This window comes from Gnatocerus cornutus, chromosome 2, assembly GCF_029298725.1.
Source record: "Gnatocerus cornutus isolate USDA-ARS CGAHR chromosome 2, icGnaCorn1.1, whole genome shotgun sequence".
Classification (NCBI taxonomy): domain Eukaryota; kingdom Metazoa; phylum Arthropoda; class Insecta; order Coleoptera; family Tenebrionidae; genus Gnatocerus; species Gnatocerus cornutus.
This window is the reverse complement of record NC_142234.1, coordinates 3,033,179-3,052,974: the sequence shown is the minus strand read 5'-3', so window position 1 is coordinate 3,052,974 and position 19,796 is coordinate 3,033,179. Positions and strand designations below refer to the sequence as shown.

The following is a 19,796-nucleotide window of genomic DNA, read 5'->3' as shown; positions in this document are numbered from 1 at the left end:
AGGGTAAAATTGAGTGTAGCGATTTTTGAGGTTAACACGTTGCCATAGTTGAGTGTATTAATTAATATTTAATGAAAAATTTCAATGTAGATTTAACAAAATTTGGCAATCTTGCGCAAGACGATTAGCTTTTGCACATGCCACAGTTAGATCAAGGTCAAACGCTATTGCTGCCAACTATTATTGATAAAAATCGCTAGGGGCTGCTGCCAACTTAACTTTTAAATGAGTGGACCGATAGTATGAGCTTTGGTATAGAAGCTTATCGTCTTGCGCAAGATTGCTAAAACTTTTATTTATTTATTTATTTTTATTTATTATTATAAGTTATTCATTTACAATCTTATTTTCAACAACAAAGTTTTTATTACACCAGAATAATCTATAAAATCTAAAGAGAATCAATGGGAAATTTGAAGAAAAACGAATAGAATCAAGAGAAAAAAGTAAATCTACTTAGACAAACTAAAAAAAAATCTAAAGAGAAAATTCAAAGATAACCGAAAATCCTCCAAAGAGGATCAGCTTTCCTAAGAGACCCAATATTTTCTTATGCCCGTAAACTTAATCCGCCTCTGCTTGTAGAGGTTTTCTGTATTCTATGTTGTTTAGACGCTGAAGAACCTTTTCAAAAACTGTTAAATTTTAACATTATTGAGAACAACTTGAAACATTTTGGAATCTTAAATATTTCGAACTTTTGCTACTTTATTGTCAAGACTAGATAAGTACAAAGTGTTAGTTGATATTAAATCGATATTATTTGTTAGCACTACAAGTTTTCAAATTTTCCAATTTGGTTTTTGTTTATTTTTAGTAGCAGCAGAATCCGATTCTGACGCCTGTCGACTCCGTCTTTCTGGAACCGACGAAGAACTGGTACGTGGACTTCGATGGCTATAAGAGGTGCTGGGCACTTTCACTTCGCTTTTCTCCTTCTTTACAATTTTTGGCTTATCTTCGGGTTTTTTCCTAAAACTGAAACTAAACATTTTTTTCTTTTTTTGGGTTTCGTGCAGCTTCTGGACATCGTCCTGAATTTTCTTCAGCGTCTCCTCCAATAAGCTGCGATTCTCAGCAATGGACAACAAATGCTCCCTGTCGGCGTTAGGGGTGAGATAAAATTTTCTAGTCAATGTGGAAATGAGCAGTGGGACGGTTTTTTGCTTGTGGATGTAGCTGACCAAATCTATGATATCATATTGTTTGCTATATTTGAGGATGTTTGCGCAAAGCTCGTCAACGAAAATGTTCATGCTGGGGGACCACGGATCTAAAATTCCGAATACACAGGGCGATCGTTTTAGAATGACATAAAAGCAGGACAACTGCTAAGTGTAAACTCACCATTTATTTTTTTATAAACAATCAACATGTCGGATTCTGCAGGGAAATCATAGACATCATCATAGTTCATACTGCGATGGAGCTTAGAGTCTGTTTGTATTTTGACAACTGGTTTTGGAGAAGTCTGTCAAAATAATTCAATTCACCACCAAAGAACACAATATTTCATTAATAACACTAGTCAACAAACTGTCGAAAAAAATGTTATATATATATTTTTAGGCGGCTTAAACTGAAAATGGGATTTTTAGGCCTCAAAAGCGGCCTAAAAGCAAATATAAATAAAGAAAATGTGAACTTTTTTGAAGGATTCATAAATATTATTCAGTTGTTATAAATGATTAAAACAATAAATCATAAATAAAAATCAATTAACTTGTAAATTTAATGATGTAAAAATCTTGTGTATCACGGCCAAAAAGTGCCATTTTGCCCTCACCTCGGCCATTAAAAAACGCTCGGCCAAAAAAGAAACACTTTTTGGCCTTGGTACACAAATAACTATTTTATTTAATGCATAATTATTGAAAAGATCTTGCCTTTTTCACGCGCTGACAAATGCTTTGCTATTTCTAATTGGTAAAAAGGTCCAAACAAAAAACAAAAACTTTTTTTATTTTTGGCTATTTCAAAATAAACAATGCCCTTGCTTGAAAATTGAATTTTTAAATAACTTTAATGGTAACGCAGCACAGAATAATACTCCCCTACATTTTAGAAAACTTGGTATGCCAATGGATCAAAAAATGAAAGGGTGAAAAGGACTTTTTTGGAAAAGACAAATATTCGCCAATTTGTTAGAAAGTTAGCACAAAATGAGGTGGATTTCACTGAAAATTTTCTTTTTGTATCTCCATTTGAACTTTTTTCCGGACAAACTAGTGGCAGTAAGTGATGAAAAAGTATCATTAGTTTTACGAAAAATTTATAAATATAAGGCAAAAAAATGATCCAGATTGTTATGAAAACGTCTGCAAATAGTAGTAATAAAAAAGCCCGACCAACAACAACCAACAACAATATTGCATAATATTTTTTGTCTATGTTCCATTTAGTAGTTCTCGCTAAAAAGTATCAAGTTTTTTACAACCGTTCGTTTTTCGATATTTTCATCAGTTTTTCTTAATTATCTTGGCAAAAACTACGACGACTTCTGCGGTTCGTTGGGATGCTTAATTTAATTACCTTTCCTATAGTGTATTATAAAGTTTTATGATGTTGCAAGTTGTTAGACAAAACTTAAGAAAAAACCAAAAGTGAACGAGTAAAAAAAAAATCTTAGTGAAATCCGCTTATTTTGATGCTAAACGACGATTTTGGCTGATTCTCGCTGTTGTCTGGCTTAGATTTGCAAAAAAGAGCTCGAAATCTCCAAAACCACCAATTTTTATTAACATTCAAGGGCTGAATTGCTAGAAAACAGCAGAAATCTGCACGAAATCATCAAAATTCTTGGAGAAATCCGCTTATTTTGATGCTAAACGACAATTTCTCGCTGATTTTCGCCATTTTATGGCTTGAATTCGCAAAGAAAAGCTCGAAATCTACAAAACCATCAATTTTCATCAAGATTCAACGGCTGAATTGCAAGAAAACAGCAGAAATCTGCACGAAATCATCAAAATTCTTAGAAACATCCGCTTATTTTAATGCTAAACGACGATTTTGGCGGATTCTCGCCGTTTTTTGGCTTGGATTTGCAAAAAAGAGCTCGAAATCTCCAAAACCATCAATTTTTATTCACATTCAACGGCTGAATTGCAAGAAAAGGACAGAAATCTGCACAAAATCATCAAAATTCTTTGAGAAATCCGCTTATTTTGATGTTAAACGACGATTTCTCGCTGATTTTCGCCGTTTTCTGGCTTGGATTCGCAAAGAAAAGCTCGGAATCTACAAAACCATCAATTTTCATCAAGATTCAACGGCTGAATTGCAAGAAAACAGCAGAAATCTGCACGAAATCATCAAAATTCTTGAAGAAATCCGCTTATTTTTATGCTAAACGACGATTTCTCGCTGATTTTTGCCGTTTTCTGGCTTGAATTCGCAAAGAAGAGCTCGAAATCTACAAAACCATCAATTTTCATCAAGATTTAACGGCTGAATTGCAAGAAAATAGCAGAAATCTGCACGAAATTATCAAAATTCTTAGAGAAATCAGCTTATTTCGATGCAAACGACAATTTCTCGCAGATTTTCGCCGTTTTCTGGCTTGGATTCGCAAAGAAGAGCTTGAAATCTACAAAATCACCAATTTTTATTAACAATCAACGGCTGAATTGCAAGAAAACAGCAGAAATTTGCACGAAATCATCAAAATTCTTTGAGAAATCCGCTTATTTTGATGCTAAACGACGATTTCTCGCTGATTTTCGCCGTTTTCTGGCTTGGATTTGCAAAGAAAAGCTCGAAATCTACAAAACCATCAATTTTCATCAAGATTCAACGGCTGAATTGCAAGAAAACAGCAGAAATCTGGACGAAATCATCAAAATTCTTCTGAAAATCCGCTTATTTTGATGTTAAACAACGATTTCTCGCTGATTTTCGCCGTTTTCTGGCTTGGATTCGCAAAGAAAAGCTAGAAATCTACAAAACCATCAATTTTCATCAAGATTCAACGGCTGAATTGCAAGAAATTAGCAGAAATCTGCACGAAATCATCAAAATTCTTGAAGAAATCCGCTTATTTTTATTCTAAACGACGATTTCTCGCTGATTTTCGCCGTTTTCTGGCTTGAATTCGCAAAGAAGAGCTCGAAATCTACAAAACCATCAATTTTCATCAAGATTTAACGGCTGAATTGCAAGAAAATAGCAGAAATCTGCACGAAATTATCAAAATTCTTAGAGAAATCAGCTTATTTCGATGCAAACGACAATTTCTCGCAGATTTTCGCCGTTTTCTGGCTTGGATTCGCAAAGAAGAGCTTGAAATCTACAAAATCACCAATTTTTATTAACAATCAACGGCTGAATTGCAAGAAAACAGCAGAAATTTGCACGAAATCATCAAAATTCTTTGAGAAATCCGCTTATTTTGATGCTAAACGACGATTTCTCGCTGATTTTCGCCGTTTTCTGGCTTGGATTTGCAAAAGAAAAGCTCGAAATCTACAAAACCATCAATTTTCATCAAGATTCAACGGCTGAATTGCAAGAAAACAGCAGAAATCTGGACGAAATCAGCAAAATTCTTCGGAAAATCCGCTTATTTTAATGCTAAACGACGATTTTGGCGGATTTTCGGCGTTTTCTGGCTTGTATTCGCAAAGAAGAGCTCGAAATCTATAAAACCATCAATTTTCATCAAGATTCAACGCCTGAATTGCAAGAAAACAGCAGAAATCTGCACGAAATCATCCAAATTCTTTGAGAAATCCGCTTATTTTGATGTTAAACGACGATTTCTCGCTGATTTTCGCCGTTTTCTGGCTTGGATTCGCAAAGAAAAGATCGAAATCTACAAAACCATCAATTTTCATCAAGATTCAACGGCTGAGTTGCAAGAAAATAGCAGAAATCTGCACGAAATCATCAAAATTATTGAAGAAATCCGCTTATTTTTATGCTAAACGACGATTTCTCGCTGATTTTCGCCGTTTTCTGGCTTGTATTCGCAAAGAAGAGCTCGAAATCTACAAAACCATCAATTTTCATCAAGATTTAACGGCTGAATTGCAAGAAAACAGCAGAAATCTGCACGAAATCATCAAAATTCTTAGAGAAATCCGCTTTTTTTTATGCTAAACGACGATTTGAGGAGTACTCAAAAATGGAGCAAAACGCGCTTCAGCAATTCTACGTTAGAAATGATTGTCCACTGCTCCAGTTTAAATTCCGCCCAAAATATGTCGACTAGTGAATTATTACTCACACAAAAAATGAAGATCTTCGGTTTATACTTCAATTCAGGACAATTGTTTGAAGAAAACATGTTCCATACGTTTTTAACCTGGAAACTGGAACTTTCTTTAGGTTCATCTAACATGAACAAAGTCCCATCATCTTTTCCAAAATAGCCAAAAAATACTAAGATCAACGCGCTTTTACTTTGGGCCTCATTTTTAACTACAAAATCTTGAGTCAACGACTATTTACATCACATTTTCTACATACTGGCTTTTAGATCCTCCTTAAATTGACTGATTGTAGCAAGTGGATGCAGATTCTTCTTAATGTCAACACCATAACCAATGTTTTTGAAAGTCTCCAATAAACATTCCGAAAACTCCACTTCTGGAGGTGCGATATTTCGAAAAATATGAAACAGTACGTCATGATGCATGTGTTCATATTCGTCCGGAATCAATTCTGGAGATGGTTTGACGTCAATGTCTTCTTCTTCAGTGTAGAATGACTTTTTCCGTATTCCTTGTGCGTCAGTTTCCATTTTGCTCACTTTTCACACAATGGAATAAAGAAACTATCGAAATCAAGCGAGGTTAACAAGAGATAAGAAGCTAGATAAGATTAATTCTGCTAAAAATGAAAATTTCAACTGATACCCGATAATATAGACGACTATAAGTTAGTATTGATGATAGAAATTTAAAAAAATATACAAATAAAGCACTAGAGAACACAGAAAAAAGTTTTCTGCATGAACTCAGCCAACCAATCGACCAGTATGAGTTTGCACAGAAAGACGCGACGTTAAGTGTAAGGGTCAGTATGACTCAATTATTTTTTTTATTTCAAATTAAAACGTAATCATCATGGAAAATAAGAAACAAGAAAAAATCCTAAATGCAAGTAAAAATAGAGTTTTCATCAGGATACAGATTGTTATTTCGTTTTTCCGCTAAATCCCATTGTTCTAGAACATGACCCATATTTATATCGTCATTATCCCAAAGCAGCAACCTGAGCGGTTCAGATGAGTTTCTAAAATATCAATAGCTTGTATCAGCAATGTTAAAACTAAGACGTATTTTTGTTACTTACTTAACATATGCTTTAAACACTTTCATTAACATTAAGTCATTGAACAAATCGCTTTTCGACGAATTGTCGTCATTCGTATCTTGCCAATCGTCTAGTATACATTCAACAGCCTAAAACCAGCATATTAACATACAGGTGTCCCAGAACTCATGACCCAGAGAGCAATATAGATGGTAAATTTAAAAACAAAAATTGCTTAAACGATAAAAAATTAACAACCAATCCCGAACGCTTATCCTAGAGGTGGAGTAAAAGGCTATCCCAATTTCCTAGACAACGAGAGTCTGACCAATGGCCGATGGTATGTATCCATAGTTACCGATTTTCAAATTCTGTTCAGCTCTGGGATTGGTTGCCGTTTTTTCGTCTTAACTCGATTATTTTTTGAGGTAGAATTTTTTTGTTCCTTTTTCCATTATTTCAACTTTGTCGATTAATAATGTTACCTATATTTCAAGCATGTGAATAATGAATTCATAGTTCACGACCTTCAGCCAATCATAGGTGGGGATTTTTATAATTCACTGGTGCACTAAACCAATAAAAAAGCCTTGGGTCGTTGCTAGATTTCGAGTTATGGCCAAAAATAAAAAAAATGAAAAATCGACTATCGAATTTTGGGCTTTTGATAACATTTTCCAACGTAAAATGAGCCGAGAAAAAAAATGGCGCAAACCGCATCGCAATATCTCAAATAGTTTCCGAGATATTTAACTTTAAAAATTAGAAAAAATGAGGAAAAATGAAAATCAACTTTCCGAAACTTTGATCGGCCATAACTCATTTATTTGTTGTCGCATCTGAATTTAAATCCCAGATTTGGAATCTGCGGAAAATTCTGCGTACACTGATGTATAATAACTTAAGTTTACTCGAAAAAAATAAGCGACATGTCGATATTAGAAGTTTGGCGTAGTTTTAATCATGAATTTTTGCGAAAATTTGCAAATTTCGTCTGTAAAAATTAAAAACTATTTCTTATGTAAAAAATCGCGAGAAAAACGATGGTGTAAACCGCATCTCAATATCTGAAATAGTTTCCAAAATATCGAGCACGAATTGTTTCGACCCTTCAAAAATTTGGCCCTCTGGCGACAACCCAAAAATTCAAACGACCATAACTCAGTTAGTTGTTGACAAAAATTAAAAATTCTCATGTTTTTGGATTCAGCGTGACATTCTGCGTAAAATGAGCCCAGATTTGTTGAGTTTGCTTAATAAATAAATGAGGCATTGGTCAAAAACTGTTTTAGACGTCATTTTAGGGTGATTTTCAATCAATGTTTTCAAAATGAAAACGACGTTAAATAGCTTTGAATTATACATCAGTCGAAAGAGGAGCTCGAAATCTACCTACTGGCCAAATTTGAGATCGATCGGACAAATAGTTTACAAACTATGGCCAAAAATAAAAAAATGAAAAATTTTCATCGAATTTTGGGCTTTTGATAACATTTTCCAACGTAAAATGAGCCATTATTGCTCATATAATAATATGCTAGTTTTGAAATTTTGGTTCAGAATTGTTGCCTTCACACGCCTTTTCTCTAACGAGTTCTGGGACACCCTGTATACGTTAATCACTTTTCAAAACTTACTTGAAACGGTACATGTAAAAAATCCTCTTTCATTTGCCTAAGGTCTTTCAACTTTTTTTGGACGCAACGACCCAAGTCAACAAGGAAAACTTCAATTTCTTCATTGCTGCTATATCCCACACACTTTCCTCTGTGCCATTCGCATTCATGATGTGCTAAAACCAATTCGCCACGTCCTGGATACGTTTTAAAAGTCTCATATGTCTGCACAACGTTATGCGTTTTCATTACTTCCATAAGCCGTTGTAAAACGTCATCTAAAATAGTTTCCGTGAATTTACAGTCATAAATTCATTCTACAAGGTGTTTATAAACGTTTGTAGCATCAAGCCTGGCTTTGGAATTCCTGTCGTACACTATTTTGCCGCTTTGTTTTCATGGTGAATATAACTATCTTGAAAATTATTTATAATGTTACTTACGTCAATGACGTTTCAGTTACGATTTTGTTTCCAAGTTTTTCATTTTCAGGTTTTAAACCACAGGTGACAGTTTATTTCTCAAAACTGACTCTCATGTGTAAATTTTCGCAAATTTTTGGGTGTAATGCAGGCTTTCAATTCCTTAGGGAGAAAATTAGGGGAAAATCGAATGTATAGTTTGTACAGTGAGAAATTGAATGATCGAAAAGTCACTAAATGTACGCGCGAAATTTAAAATAACAAAATAAGCCCACTTACTGTCAACCCTGTCAACTCAGTTCGCGTAGGAATTTAGTGTTTTTAAGTGTATTTTGTAGCATAATTTGCTGCCAACCTATATGTCAACTGTCAAAATCTCCCAATCTCTCACCGGATATACTATAGCTGAAACGTATAGTTTGTACGGTGAGAGATTGAATGACAGAAAAGTCACTAAATCTACGCGATAAAAAGTGTACCAAACGCGCTAAACTTAAAATAACAAAATAACCCCAGTTACTGACAACCCTGTCAATCCATTTCGCGTAGGAATTTAGTGTTTTTAGTGTATTTTGTAGCATAATTTGCTACCAACCTATATGTCAACTGTCGAAATATCCCAATCTCTCACCGGATAAGCTATAGTTGACGTAAGTAACATTTTAAATAATTTTTAACATAGTTATATTCACAATGAAAACAAGGCGGCATTCCAGTGGAATTCCAGAGCCACCCTTGATGCTAAACGCATGAAAAATCTAAAAGGAATGCAAAGGATTTACACAGACTCAAGGCGATCTAAGAGAAAATGAATATAAAATCGAAGGAGAATTAAGAAAATTTGACCAATATTTGAGGAAAATCTAAAAAAATCTACAGCATCTAACGAGAATTAGACCAACTTTAAAGACAATACAAGAAAAATCTAAAAGAAATTGAAACTCTTGAAAATCCTATCTGAATTTAGGTAGAATTTGAGGAAAAACTTCAATAATAAGTTTGCACAGAAAAATGTAGAAAATCAGTAGAGAAACTAAAATTTTAACAGATCTACATATGTATTTACTAAATCTCTTAAATTTAGAAGATCTAAGAAGAATTTAAAGTGAATTATAGACTAACGAAATTCAAGGATCTAAAAAAATCTAAATTCCATAACCTTGAAGAATTAAATAATTTATTAGTACAAGGTGTTTATAAATGTTTCTAGCATCAAGGATGGCTCTTGAATTCCTGTCGTGCACTAATTTGCCGCTTTGTTTTCATAGTGAATATAACTATCTTGAAAATTATTTATACTGTTACTTACTTCAATGACGTTTTAGTTACGGTTTTGTGTCCAAGTTTTGATTTTTGATTTTCAGGTTTTAAACCACAACTAGAACAGTTTATTTCTCAAACCTTCATATTTGAGGTTAACTACAAATGTCAGTTGACAAATCAAAACCCACATTAGTAACGAGCGGCACATTTCTTTGACATTTCATAGCCACCCCTGATGCTAGAAACTTTTATAAACACGTACTTACTGAAAGGACCATCGCCAGTTCTATTAGTCAAGATGTTGGCGTAAAAGTGGCACATTCTTTTATATCCCGTTATGAGAATTTCTATATATTCTCCAACTGGAGGAAGCTCTAACTCTTTGGTAGTTTGACCCAAAGTTAAGACCTTATCTGTGGTTATCCCGTCTTCAGAAAGCTTCTTGTGTTCAAGTTTACAAGCTGCTCCTTTAAAGCAACCCTTTGGTCGTTGCGCAAAAGGACAAATTCTACTTTCATCTTGAGCGTCATAGCCTGTTATGGCTTCATTGATATTGTCGTATTCTTCGAAATCCTCTTCTTCGCTAAACACGCAGTCTTCACTTGGCGAAGGTTTAACTTCAAGAGCAAACTTGTTTTTTACTAGCAATTCTCCCAAACAATCACCGTCGGGATCGGAAGACTTTCTTAGTTCCACAGCATGGGAAGTTCTAGAATTAAAAAAAAAATGTATTATGGTACACTGAACAGCAAAAGTCATGAGCTCTTGGCCGGGCAGGTTCGTAACGAGGTGGAGTAAACGCTACTTTACTTTACAGTATATTGTATATTGTTTTTTCATCTTAACCGCTTTATTCTCTACTTTGACGTGTTAAAAGCGAGTAGTGAAATGAAACAAAAAGCTCTAACTGCGCGAAGTCGTGGCAATATTTTTATATTTCGGTACCTTAGAAGCATAAGGGTTTATCTACAATTTTTGGGAAAAATGACTAAAATAATTTTTATTGTTCTTTACATTTTTTTAAGACGGAAAAATAATCCCCATTAAGATGAAAAACAAACGATTTTGGGTTTCTCTAAGGAACTAAATACCACATCATGTTAGAACATTTCATTAAAATTTTCGTTGTATGACCAAAAAAATTCCACCATTTTTTTTAAGATCCTGTAATTTTTTTTATATTTTATGCGATTTTAACGATGTTTGTGGAGATTATCACTCTCGGCTGCCTTATTAAGAGTGTCGATTTAGAAAAATTTAGACCAAAAAAGAGAATTTCTAGAAATTTTGATTTCGAGGAGCAAAGAAAAATTTTTGTGTTTTGACCAAAAATTTTTAACGACCTGTAAGTTCTTCATTTTTAATGCCACTATAACACTATAACAAATTTGTGGAGTTTATAAGTCTAGACTGTCTTATTAAGACTACCAATTTAGAAAAATTTAGACCAAAACGGAGAATATTTAGAAATTTTTATTTGGACAACTGTGAAAATGTCAATTTTCTTCAACACTGTAATTTCGTTATTTTACTGCGACAGAAACAAATTTCATGCATGTTTATTCTTTTGTTTGTATTATATTAGTAATATCTCTAATTTGCAAAAATTTAGATCAAAAAGTCGATTTTAGAAATTTTTGTTGTAAGACCAAAAAAATGCCACCAATTTTTTTAAGATTTTGTAATTTCTTTATTTTTTATGCGATTTTAACCACATTTGTGGAAATTATCACTCTCGACTGTCTTATTAAGAGTGTCGAATTAGAATAATTTACACCAAAAAAGAGAATTTTTAGAAATTTCGATGAGCCAAGAAAAATTTTTGTTTTGACCAAAAATTTTTAACGATCTGTAAGTTCTTGATTTTTAATGCCACTATAACCAAATTTGTGGAGTTTATAGGTCTTGACTGTCTTATTAAGAGTACCGATTTAGAAAAATTTAGACCAAAACGGAGAATATTTAGAAATTTTTATTTGGACAACTGTGAAAATGTCAATTTTCTTCAACACTGTAATTTCGTTATTTTTACTGCGACAGAAACGAATTTCATGCATGTTTATTCTTTTGTTTGTTTTAGTAATATCACTAATTTGCAAAAATTTAGATCAAAAAGTCGAATTTTTAGAAATTTTTGTTGAAAGACCAAAAAAATGGCACCAATTTTTTTTAAGATTTTGTAATTTCTTTATTTTTGATGCGATTTTAACCACATTTGTGGAAATTATCACTCTCGACTGTCTTATTAAGAGTGTCGAATTAGAAAAATTTAGACCAAAAAAGAGAATTTTTAGAAATTTTGATTTCGAGGAGCCAAGAAAAATTTTTGTTTTGACCAAAAATTTTTAATGACCTGTAAGTTCTTCATTTTTAATAACACTATAACTAAATTTGTGGAGTTTATAGGTCTTGACTGTCTTATTAAGAGAACCGATTTAGAAAAATTTAGACCAAAACGGAAAATATTTAGAAATTTTTATTAGGACAACTGTGCAAATGTAAATTTTTTTCAACACAATAATTTCGTTATTTTTCTACCCCTTTAAATATGCAGTAAATATTTGAGAAAATCAATTTGTAAATTTTCACCAAGATGCCACGATTGTTTTTAACTTGAGTTTTTTATTCATCTTTACTTTTTTTAATTTCTGTTTTATTTTTTTTTAATATGTGCCAACAATAAAGTTTCATATTTTTGTTTGTTTCCTTTAACTTATGACTTTTTTATTCACATTAATTCATCACATTCAACATTTTATCCTCTTATGAAAAACAAAACAAAATCGCAAGATTTTGGCAATTAAAAGTGCGAATGTTAATCAAACTTGTCAATCGAAATTACTAAAATAAATAACAATACAATCAACTATTCTAACGATTTCTTGAATATAAGAAAGAAAGTTTCCTTAATACAATTTTCCCAAATTGCTTTAAAAAAGTTCGCTGGATTTACAAAAAATATAATTTAAAAATTTTAAGTTTTGATATTAAAAAGCTCATCTCTTAAGTTTGATATTTTTTAAAGGCTTACTAAAGAATTCATCAAAATTTACCACTAAAAGTGGTACATTGTACAAAGTGTTTATAAATGTTTCTAATATCAAGCGTGGCTATGAAATGTCAACAAAATTACCCGCTTATTACAAATGTTGGTTTCGATTTTTAAATTGACATTTGCAGTTAACCTCAAACATGGAGTAAAGTAGGTTTTGAGAAATAAACTGTTCTAGTTGTGGTTTAAAACCTGAAAATCAAAAACTTGGACACAAAACGGTAACTGAAATGTCATTGACGTAAGTATCATTATTAGTTATTTATGTATTAAGGGCATAATGTGGATGTTTATGTTCGAGGGCAACTAGATTACAAGGTCGAGGGCTTTCGGCCCGAGATACATAAACATCAAGTTATGCCCGTGGTACATGGTTTTGTCTTACCAATAAATTTTGATTTTTCAGAAATAAATAATTTCTCCACAAATACAAATTTCTGTTCTTGAATTTACATAAAGACTTTATAAAAAATACTTCACATGTCGTTTTGTGTTAGTTTAAAGATTTAATCATTTTAATTTCTAATGGCTTTTTATACAATTTCTGATTTCTACACTGTTTATTTGCGATAATTGAAACCACAAAATACTATTGCAGTTGATTTATAATTTATTAATCATTAGTTAAATCGTTAATTACTAGGAACTATATTATTAGCATTATTTTTATTATTGTTATTAAAATAATCTAGTGTCATGTCAATGAAATTAATCTTAGAACTCTTTGCAAAACAGTTGAAAGCGAATGAAGATGGCCGGTAAAATTCCATCTAAAATTGTTGAAAACGCTGCAAAAGCCACTGAAAGTTTATTGCCAACAAAACCTAAAGATTTATACGATAAAGAATACGAAAAATTCACAACATGGATAACTCATTTGACATAACCTCAAAAAAACACGCGCGCACAGTGGAGCATGCGAACTGCAAAGCATGAATGTGTTACAGCCTCAAAACATTACAACCAATTTATTTATTCAGGTACCTTTTGAATTTGACTGTTTGATGATAATGAAGTTTAACTGCAATTTGAATCTGGCGGGCAATGAAAGTAAGTCGATTCGTAGCCAGTCGCTGTTTGTTGTGAGGTTGCTATGACACCTTAATGCCCTAGGGCGTAAATAGTGCACGAAAGAAATTTCAGAGCCACCCTTGATGCTAGAAATATTTATAAACACCTTGTATGTATATAAAACTACTAGTAAGGCCCCTTTTTTGTTTTTAAAAGTCCTCATTTATTCAAAAACTGTAATGTGAAGGAAGACTGTTGCGACTTTTAATAAAAAAAAAGGGACTATAATATCTGTTTATCTGATGTTTTCAAACACTTACCCATCGAACTGCACGAAAATGACTACAAATTGCGTTTTTTGAGATATTTCGCACAACTGATTAAAAAACTGAAGACTCCGCTCCGGCCATTTTGACTTGTCGACACCGGGCGAGTAAACACCGGCCAGATGACACCTGATTGCAAGTTTTGAAAAAAGTTCGTATATTCCATTAATGAACTTTAGACACTTGAAAGTCCAATACAACTTTTCTCCATAGTCAACAAGTTGAACGAAAATGGTTTCCACATCCCCCATCTGCAACATGCAACTATTGCCAACTGCATCAAAAATCATTACTCACAATCCAATCTAAAACTTCTAATCGGTACCACTTGTGTTTTTCGGGGAGAAAACCAATACAGAAATTACCCAGATGATCTCTCGCTTCTGTTTTTGTCTTAAATTTATTGATAACGTATTGATGTTGATTATTCATGTCTTCATTAAAACGAGTTTCGAAGCTACAAATTCATACTCGTTATGCAGTACAAGGTGTTTCTAGCATCAAGGGGGGCTTTGGAGTTGCCGCTTTGTTTTCATAGTGAATCTAACTATGTTCACAATTATTTCAAATGTCACTTACGTCTACGACTTTTAGATTTTCAGGCTTCAAGTACCACGACTTGAACAGTTTGTTTTCAAAACTAACTTTTGTTCAATGATTGAGGTTAACTACAAATGTCTGTTGAAAAAGCTAAACCCACATTTGTAACGAGCGGCAAATTTATTTGACCCTTGATGCTAGAAACATTTATAAACACCTTGTAGTTTAGGTGCTTTTCTTACTTTTCAAAAAGGTTTTGATCAAGTCGTACGTAAAACTCCGAAGGCGACTCGATGTGACAAATAACGCAATTTTGGCCCAGTTGCAAAGGAGCGTCAGGAATAACTAAAAAAAAAATCATAAAACTACATATAAAATTTAATAAATTATACCACCTATACCTCGACATCTGTCTTTTGCTTTTTCATTTTTTGGGACTAGTTTCACAGGTGCGGGAGCTAAATTCCACCTCAACACCTTTTTGACCTTTGGATTTTCAATAAGTTTGATAGCTTCTTCCCTCCGATCATAACAACGGATTATTCCAGGATTTTCCGAAGGGTTGCGAGGTATGTTCAGATAGTTTTCGTCTTCAAATGGGTTTGGAGAAAACCTCTCAGTCTTTATCTCGATTTCATTGTCTTTTCCGACACGATCTTCAATTTTCTGTATTTCAACAGTTTCTGAATGAGGTGATTCAACTTCATTGTGTTCCGAAAACGGGTCAACTGTTGCTTTTGCAAAATTTTCATTGTTTTCAGTTGCTGGAAGATCAGTTGTGTTGAGAAGTTTTGATACGTCGATAATTGCTGTCTTCACGTCAACTTCTAGTGTGGAAGCTTCGTCGGCAATAAACGGGTTGGAGTTGTGTCGTTTTCTTTCTGTATGACTGAAACTATCCAATTCCATTTTTTTTAAGTTGAATTGTTCATTTAACTTCTCACAGGTGTGGAACATTTTCACAAAATTCTGCAACACTTCCATGATTTCCTCCGAAATTTTATGCTTTTGTGTAATGGCAAGCATAGTTTGAGCATTGCCGAAGGCTTTGACAGCATCTGACACCTACAAAGTTCAAAAACTAAGTCAATGTAAATAAAACAAGAAAATTGAAAATACACATTCAAATTAAGATTTACATCTCTCCACTGTCAAAGATAAATTTAATAAATTTCAAATAATGAAGAGACTAACGAAGTATCGTCTAAAAACTGTGACAAGAATAAAAAGTAAAATCCAAATTCAAACGGATAAATATCGCAAATATTTAAGAAATATAAATTAATAATTTTATTTAAAATTATTATTTAAATAACTTAAATTTGTTTTTCTACGACTGTATTTAAATTGCCGTTTTAAGTCGCCATCATTTTAAACACATCGTATAATAAAGTTGGTTTTTCATATTTTAGTGTCAATATTTAGTATAGTAGCAATTTGAGGTCGTAGAAAAAATATAGTATGTAACACGTTTATAAACTACTCGCTCCGCTCGTGCCTAAATGCACTCGTGACTAAAGGGACGTTTATAAAGCTTGCTACATAATATACTATTAAATTGACCTATATTTTTGTGACGGTTACTATTCTATGTTAAATAAGAAAAAGTCGATTTTGCGTTAATTTTGCTATTAAAATGAAAACAAGTTCATATCTTTGTTAAGTGGTTTAGAATAAAATTTTTATGTTCTTAATTTTCAGGCATTTCTATATTTTTCAAAATAAGTGAAATTTTGAATAGATATTAAGCTACGTTGTTTCTGATTAAGAAAATTTGATGTCATATTTCCTTTATTTAATATACATATTTATGTATTATAGTTTCTTTTCAAAAATTAAATAACTTATAGATGAAATACAAGGTGTTTATAAATGTTTCTAGCATCAAGGGCAGCTTTGGAATTTCTGTCATGCGCTATTTTGCCGCTTTGTTTTTATAGCGAATATAACTATGTTCACAACTATTTCAAATGTCACTTTACGTCTACGGTTTTGTGTCAAAATTTTAGATTTTCAGGCTTCAAGTACCACGACTTGAACAGTTTGTTTTCAAAACTAACTTTGTTCAATGATTGAGGTTAACTACAAATGTCAGTTGAAAAATCTAAACCCATATTAGTAACGAGCGGCAAATTATTTGACATTTCATAGCCACCCTTGATGCTAGAAACATTTATAAACATTTAGATTTGCATCTCTCCACTGTCAAAGATAAATTTAATAAATTTCAAATAATGAAGAGACTAACGAAGTATCGTCTAAAAACTGTGACAAGAATAAAAAGTAAAATCCAAATTCAAACGGATAAATATCGCAAATATTTGAGAAATATAAATTAATAATTTTATTCAAAATTTTCACATCTTACCGTTTTAAGTCGCCATCATTTTAAACACGTCGCATAATAAAGTTGGTATTTCATATTTTAGTTTCAATATTTAGTATAGTAGCAATTTGAGGTCGTAGAAAAAATATAGTATGTAACTCGTTTATAAATTACTCGCTCCGCTCGTGCCTAAAAGGATTTATAAAACTTGATACATAAGATACTATTTAATTGACCTATATTTTTGTGACGGTTACTATTCTATGCTAAATAAGAAAAAGTCGATTTTGCGTTAATTTTGCAATTAAAATAAAAACAAGTTCATATCTTTGTTAAGTGGTTTAGAATAAAATTTTTATATTCTTAATTTTCAGGCATTTCTATATTTTTCAAAATAAGTGAAATTTTGAATAGATATAAAGCTACGTTGTTTCTGATTAAGAAAACTTGATGTTATATTTCCTTTATTTAATGTAAATATTTATGTATTATAGTTTCTTTTTAAAAATTAAATAACTTATAGATGAAATACAAGGTGTTTATAAATGTTTCTAGCATCAAGGGGGGCTTTGGAATTTCTGTCATGCGCTATTTTGCCGCTTTGTTCTCATAGTGTTCACAATTATTTCAACTGTCACTTTACGTCTACGACTTTTCAGTTACGGTTTTGTGTCAAAATTTTAGATTTTCAGGCTTTAAACCACAACTTGAACAGTTTGTTTTCAAAACTAACTTTGTTCAATGAATGAGGTTAACTACAAATGTCAGTTGAAAAATCTAAACCCATATTAGTAACGAGCGGCAAATTTATTTGACATTTCCTCCCACCCTTGATGCTAGAAACATTAATAAACACCTTGTATGAAATAACAAAAAAACCATTTGAATTTTCTAAATTTGTCACGTCCGTTATCATAATTTTATATTTTTTAAAAACACTTTTAAGTTCAAGGATTTTACATGATTCTTTTTCATTCATATTATCATATGGGCATGGAAGTTCGTGAAGCAGTGCGTCGTTATTGCCAACATATCAAAGTAAATGGGTGAGACAAAGTTGTGCATTGAAAAGAACGCTTAAAGAAAAAGTAATGAAAGAGCCGAGTTTTTTTCTCAAAAATTCGACATTTTATAAAATTAAACAAACAAAAATCATCCCAACGTAACAGAATGTCGATAGAAGCTAAAGAAAACAAAAAAGAAGTAATATTTTCTCATAAAAAAGTCCTCAATCTTTCGGCAAAGCTGTGGAAGACAGTAAACTATGGAAGTGTGCATAAGAAAAATTGTAAAATCTTTGCTGGAAAAGTCAACAAATACGATAATGTTCTGGAAAATAGGTAGAAAAATGTACTATTAATTACACTAAATCAGATCAAGACTAAAGCTTTAATCTACGATTATACGTCAAATTCGAATACTTAATAATATTTTTGATACTTTTGAGCAACTAAAACATTTTCGTTTATTATGAAATCCTTGCTTTATGTCGTTCAAGGGTTGGTTTTTTTAGGCGACTTAAAACTAAAAATGATATTTTTAGGTCTCAAAAGCTGCCTAAAATTAAGTCTTTTCTGGCCGCAAACATTTTTGGCCGATCTCTAGTGGCGCCATCTATCCATAGTTTTGCATATTACATCAAGATACCGACATAACCCCCAATTTTATAATTATTTGGGTAAAATCAAATCGACAAACTGCTGCAAAGTGCAACAAAGACATGTTGAATTATTGCAAATGAACATGTCTAGGTGCTGCTGCAACAACATCAATAAGCACATCAAACCTAATTTATTCAAATTGTGAAGATATGCCGAAATTGCAAATGTAAATAAAGAAAATATAAACTGTTCTAAAGGATTTATAAATATTTACAATTATTCAGTTGTTATAAATGGTTAGATCAATAACTCATAAATAAAAATTATTTAACTTGTAAATTTATTGATGTCGCCTAAAAAATCTTGTGTGTATCATGACAAAAAAGTGCCATTTCGCCCTCGCCTTCTTTCTATTTCGGCTATCGCCTCGGCCATTAAAAAAAAGGCTCGGTCAAAAAAGAAACACTTTTGGCCTTGGTACACAAATAATTTCCCTTGGGTATTTCAATTTTTCAATCTTTTTCTAAAGTTGGAAAAAAATTAGTTGACAACTTCTTGTACCAATGCACAATATCATTGCGCTTTTGATTAATTCATGATGTTTCATAAAAAATTAAGCACAGCCATCTAATGAGAATGAAGTTAAATGGGATTTATGAAGTTTTAAAGGAAATCGCCATCCTCGTAATGACTTGAGTGGGATTGAGTAACTTTTTTACGAAATAGGTGCAAATTCGTGAAGATCTGTCAAAGAGAAACCCAATTTCGGTCAAAGTTGGATTTATTGAGTTTTGAAAGAGAACAAGTTAGAATGACGTCAAAATCAATGTGACTTCTTGAAAAGTCACAATGACAGTAAAATTGAATTCACATTGAGACAATTCCGTGTCCCCAACCACTTTCACAAAGAGTAACGAAAATTGAGGTTATGTACAAATTGTCAACTTACCTTTTCTTCAATTGTATTTAGATGTTGAATCATGCCTTCCTTATAGAACTGTGTCACCTCATAAAGCTTAGCAAGTTCGGTTTCCATTTCCATTTGAAGAAAAATTAATTTTCGCAAATATCTAAAACACAGGTTTGACACACTTTCACGCACCAACGTATAAATTCTTGATAAACTAACATGAAAAACCAAAGACACTTCGTTTCTTTGGATTGCGAAAGAAACTCATTTTAGGAATAAAGATAAAACAAGAATAAAAAATTGAAAATCGGCTCTTCGCGGCACTATTCATGCGTTAGTCAGACGATAACGCCAACAAAATTAGGGACTTTTAACCAGATTGGTGCTCCTGCTTCACGGACAGCGCCATCTATCCACAACCAAGTAAAACAATCAAACATCCGCAAACAGACACGGATATTTTATTTTCTC

At 32.4% G+C, this 19,796-nt stretch overlaps 2 protein-coding genes across 3 annotated transcripts; both read right to left on the bottom strand.

Moving 5' to 3' along the window:
- Positions 1–688: 688 nt before the first annotated feature.
- On the bottom strand, positions 689–5,923 carry LOC148178167 (caspase-1-like). The gene is made up of 4 exons (XM_088031276.1): positions 5,470–5,923; positions 5,228–5,421; positions 1,348–1,471; positions 689–1,273 (listed from the first exon to the last, which is right to left on the bottom strand). The coding sequence occupies exons 1-4, from the start codon at positions 5,741–5,743 to the stop codon at positions 783–785; spliced, it is 1,083 nt and encodes a 360-aa protein (XP_087887402.1). The 5' UTR covers positions 5,744–5,923; the 3' UTR covers positions 689–782.
- Positions 5,924–6,025: 102 nt separating this feature from the next.
- LOC148178166 (uncharacterized) lies at positions 6,026–19,700 on the bottom strand. 2 transcript variants are annotated; one of them, XM_088031274.1, is made up of 10 exons: positions 19,545–19,700; positions 19,365–19,485; positions 14,884–15,553; positions 14,731–14,833; positions 14,246–14,405; positions 13,943–14,199; positions 9,826–10,268; positions 7,896–8,152; positions 6,298–6,407; positions 6,026–6,237 (listed from the first exon to the last, which is right to left on the bottom strand). In XM_088031274.1, the coding sequence occupies exons 2-10, from the start codon at positions 19,455–19,457 to the stop codon at positions 6,096–6,098; spliced, it is 2,235 nt and encodes a 744-aa protein (XP_087887400.1). In that variant the 5' UTR covers positions 19,458–19,485; positions 19,545–19,700; the 3' UTR covers positions 6,026–6,095. The 2 variants fall into 2 exon arrangements, with proteins under 2 accessions (XP_087887400.1, XP_087887401.1); XM_088031275.1 differs by having other exon boundaries at positions 14,890–15,553; positions 19,365–19,700.
- Between the last annotated feature and the right edge of the window lie 96 nt (positions 19,701–19,796).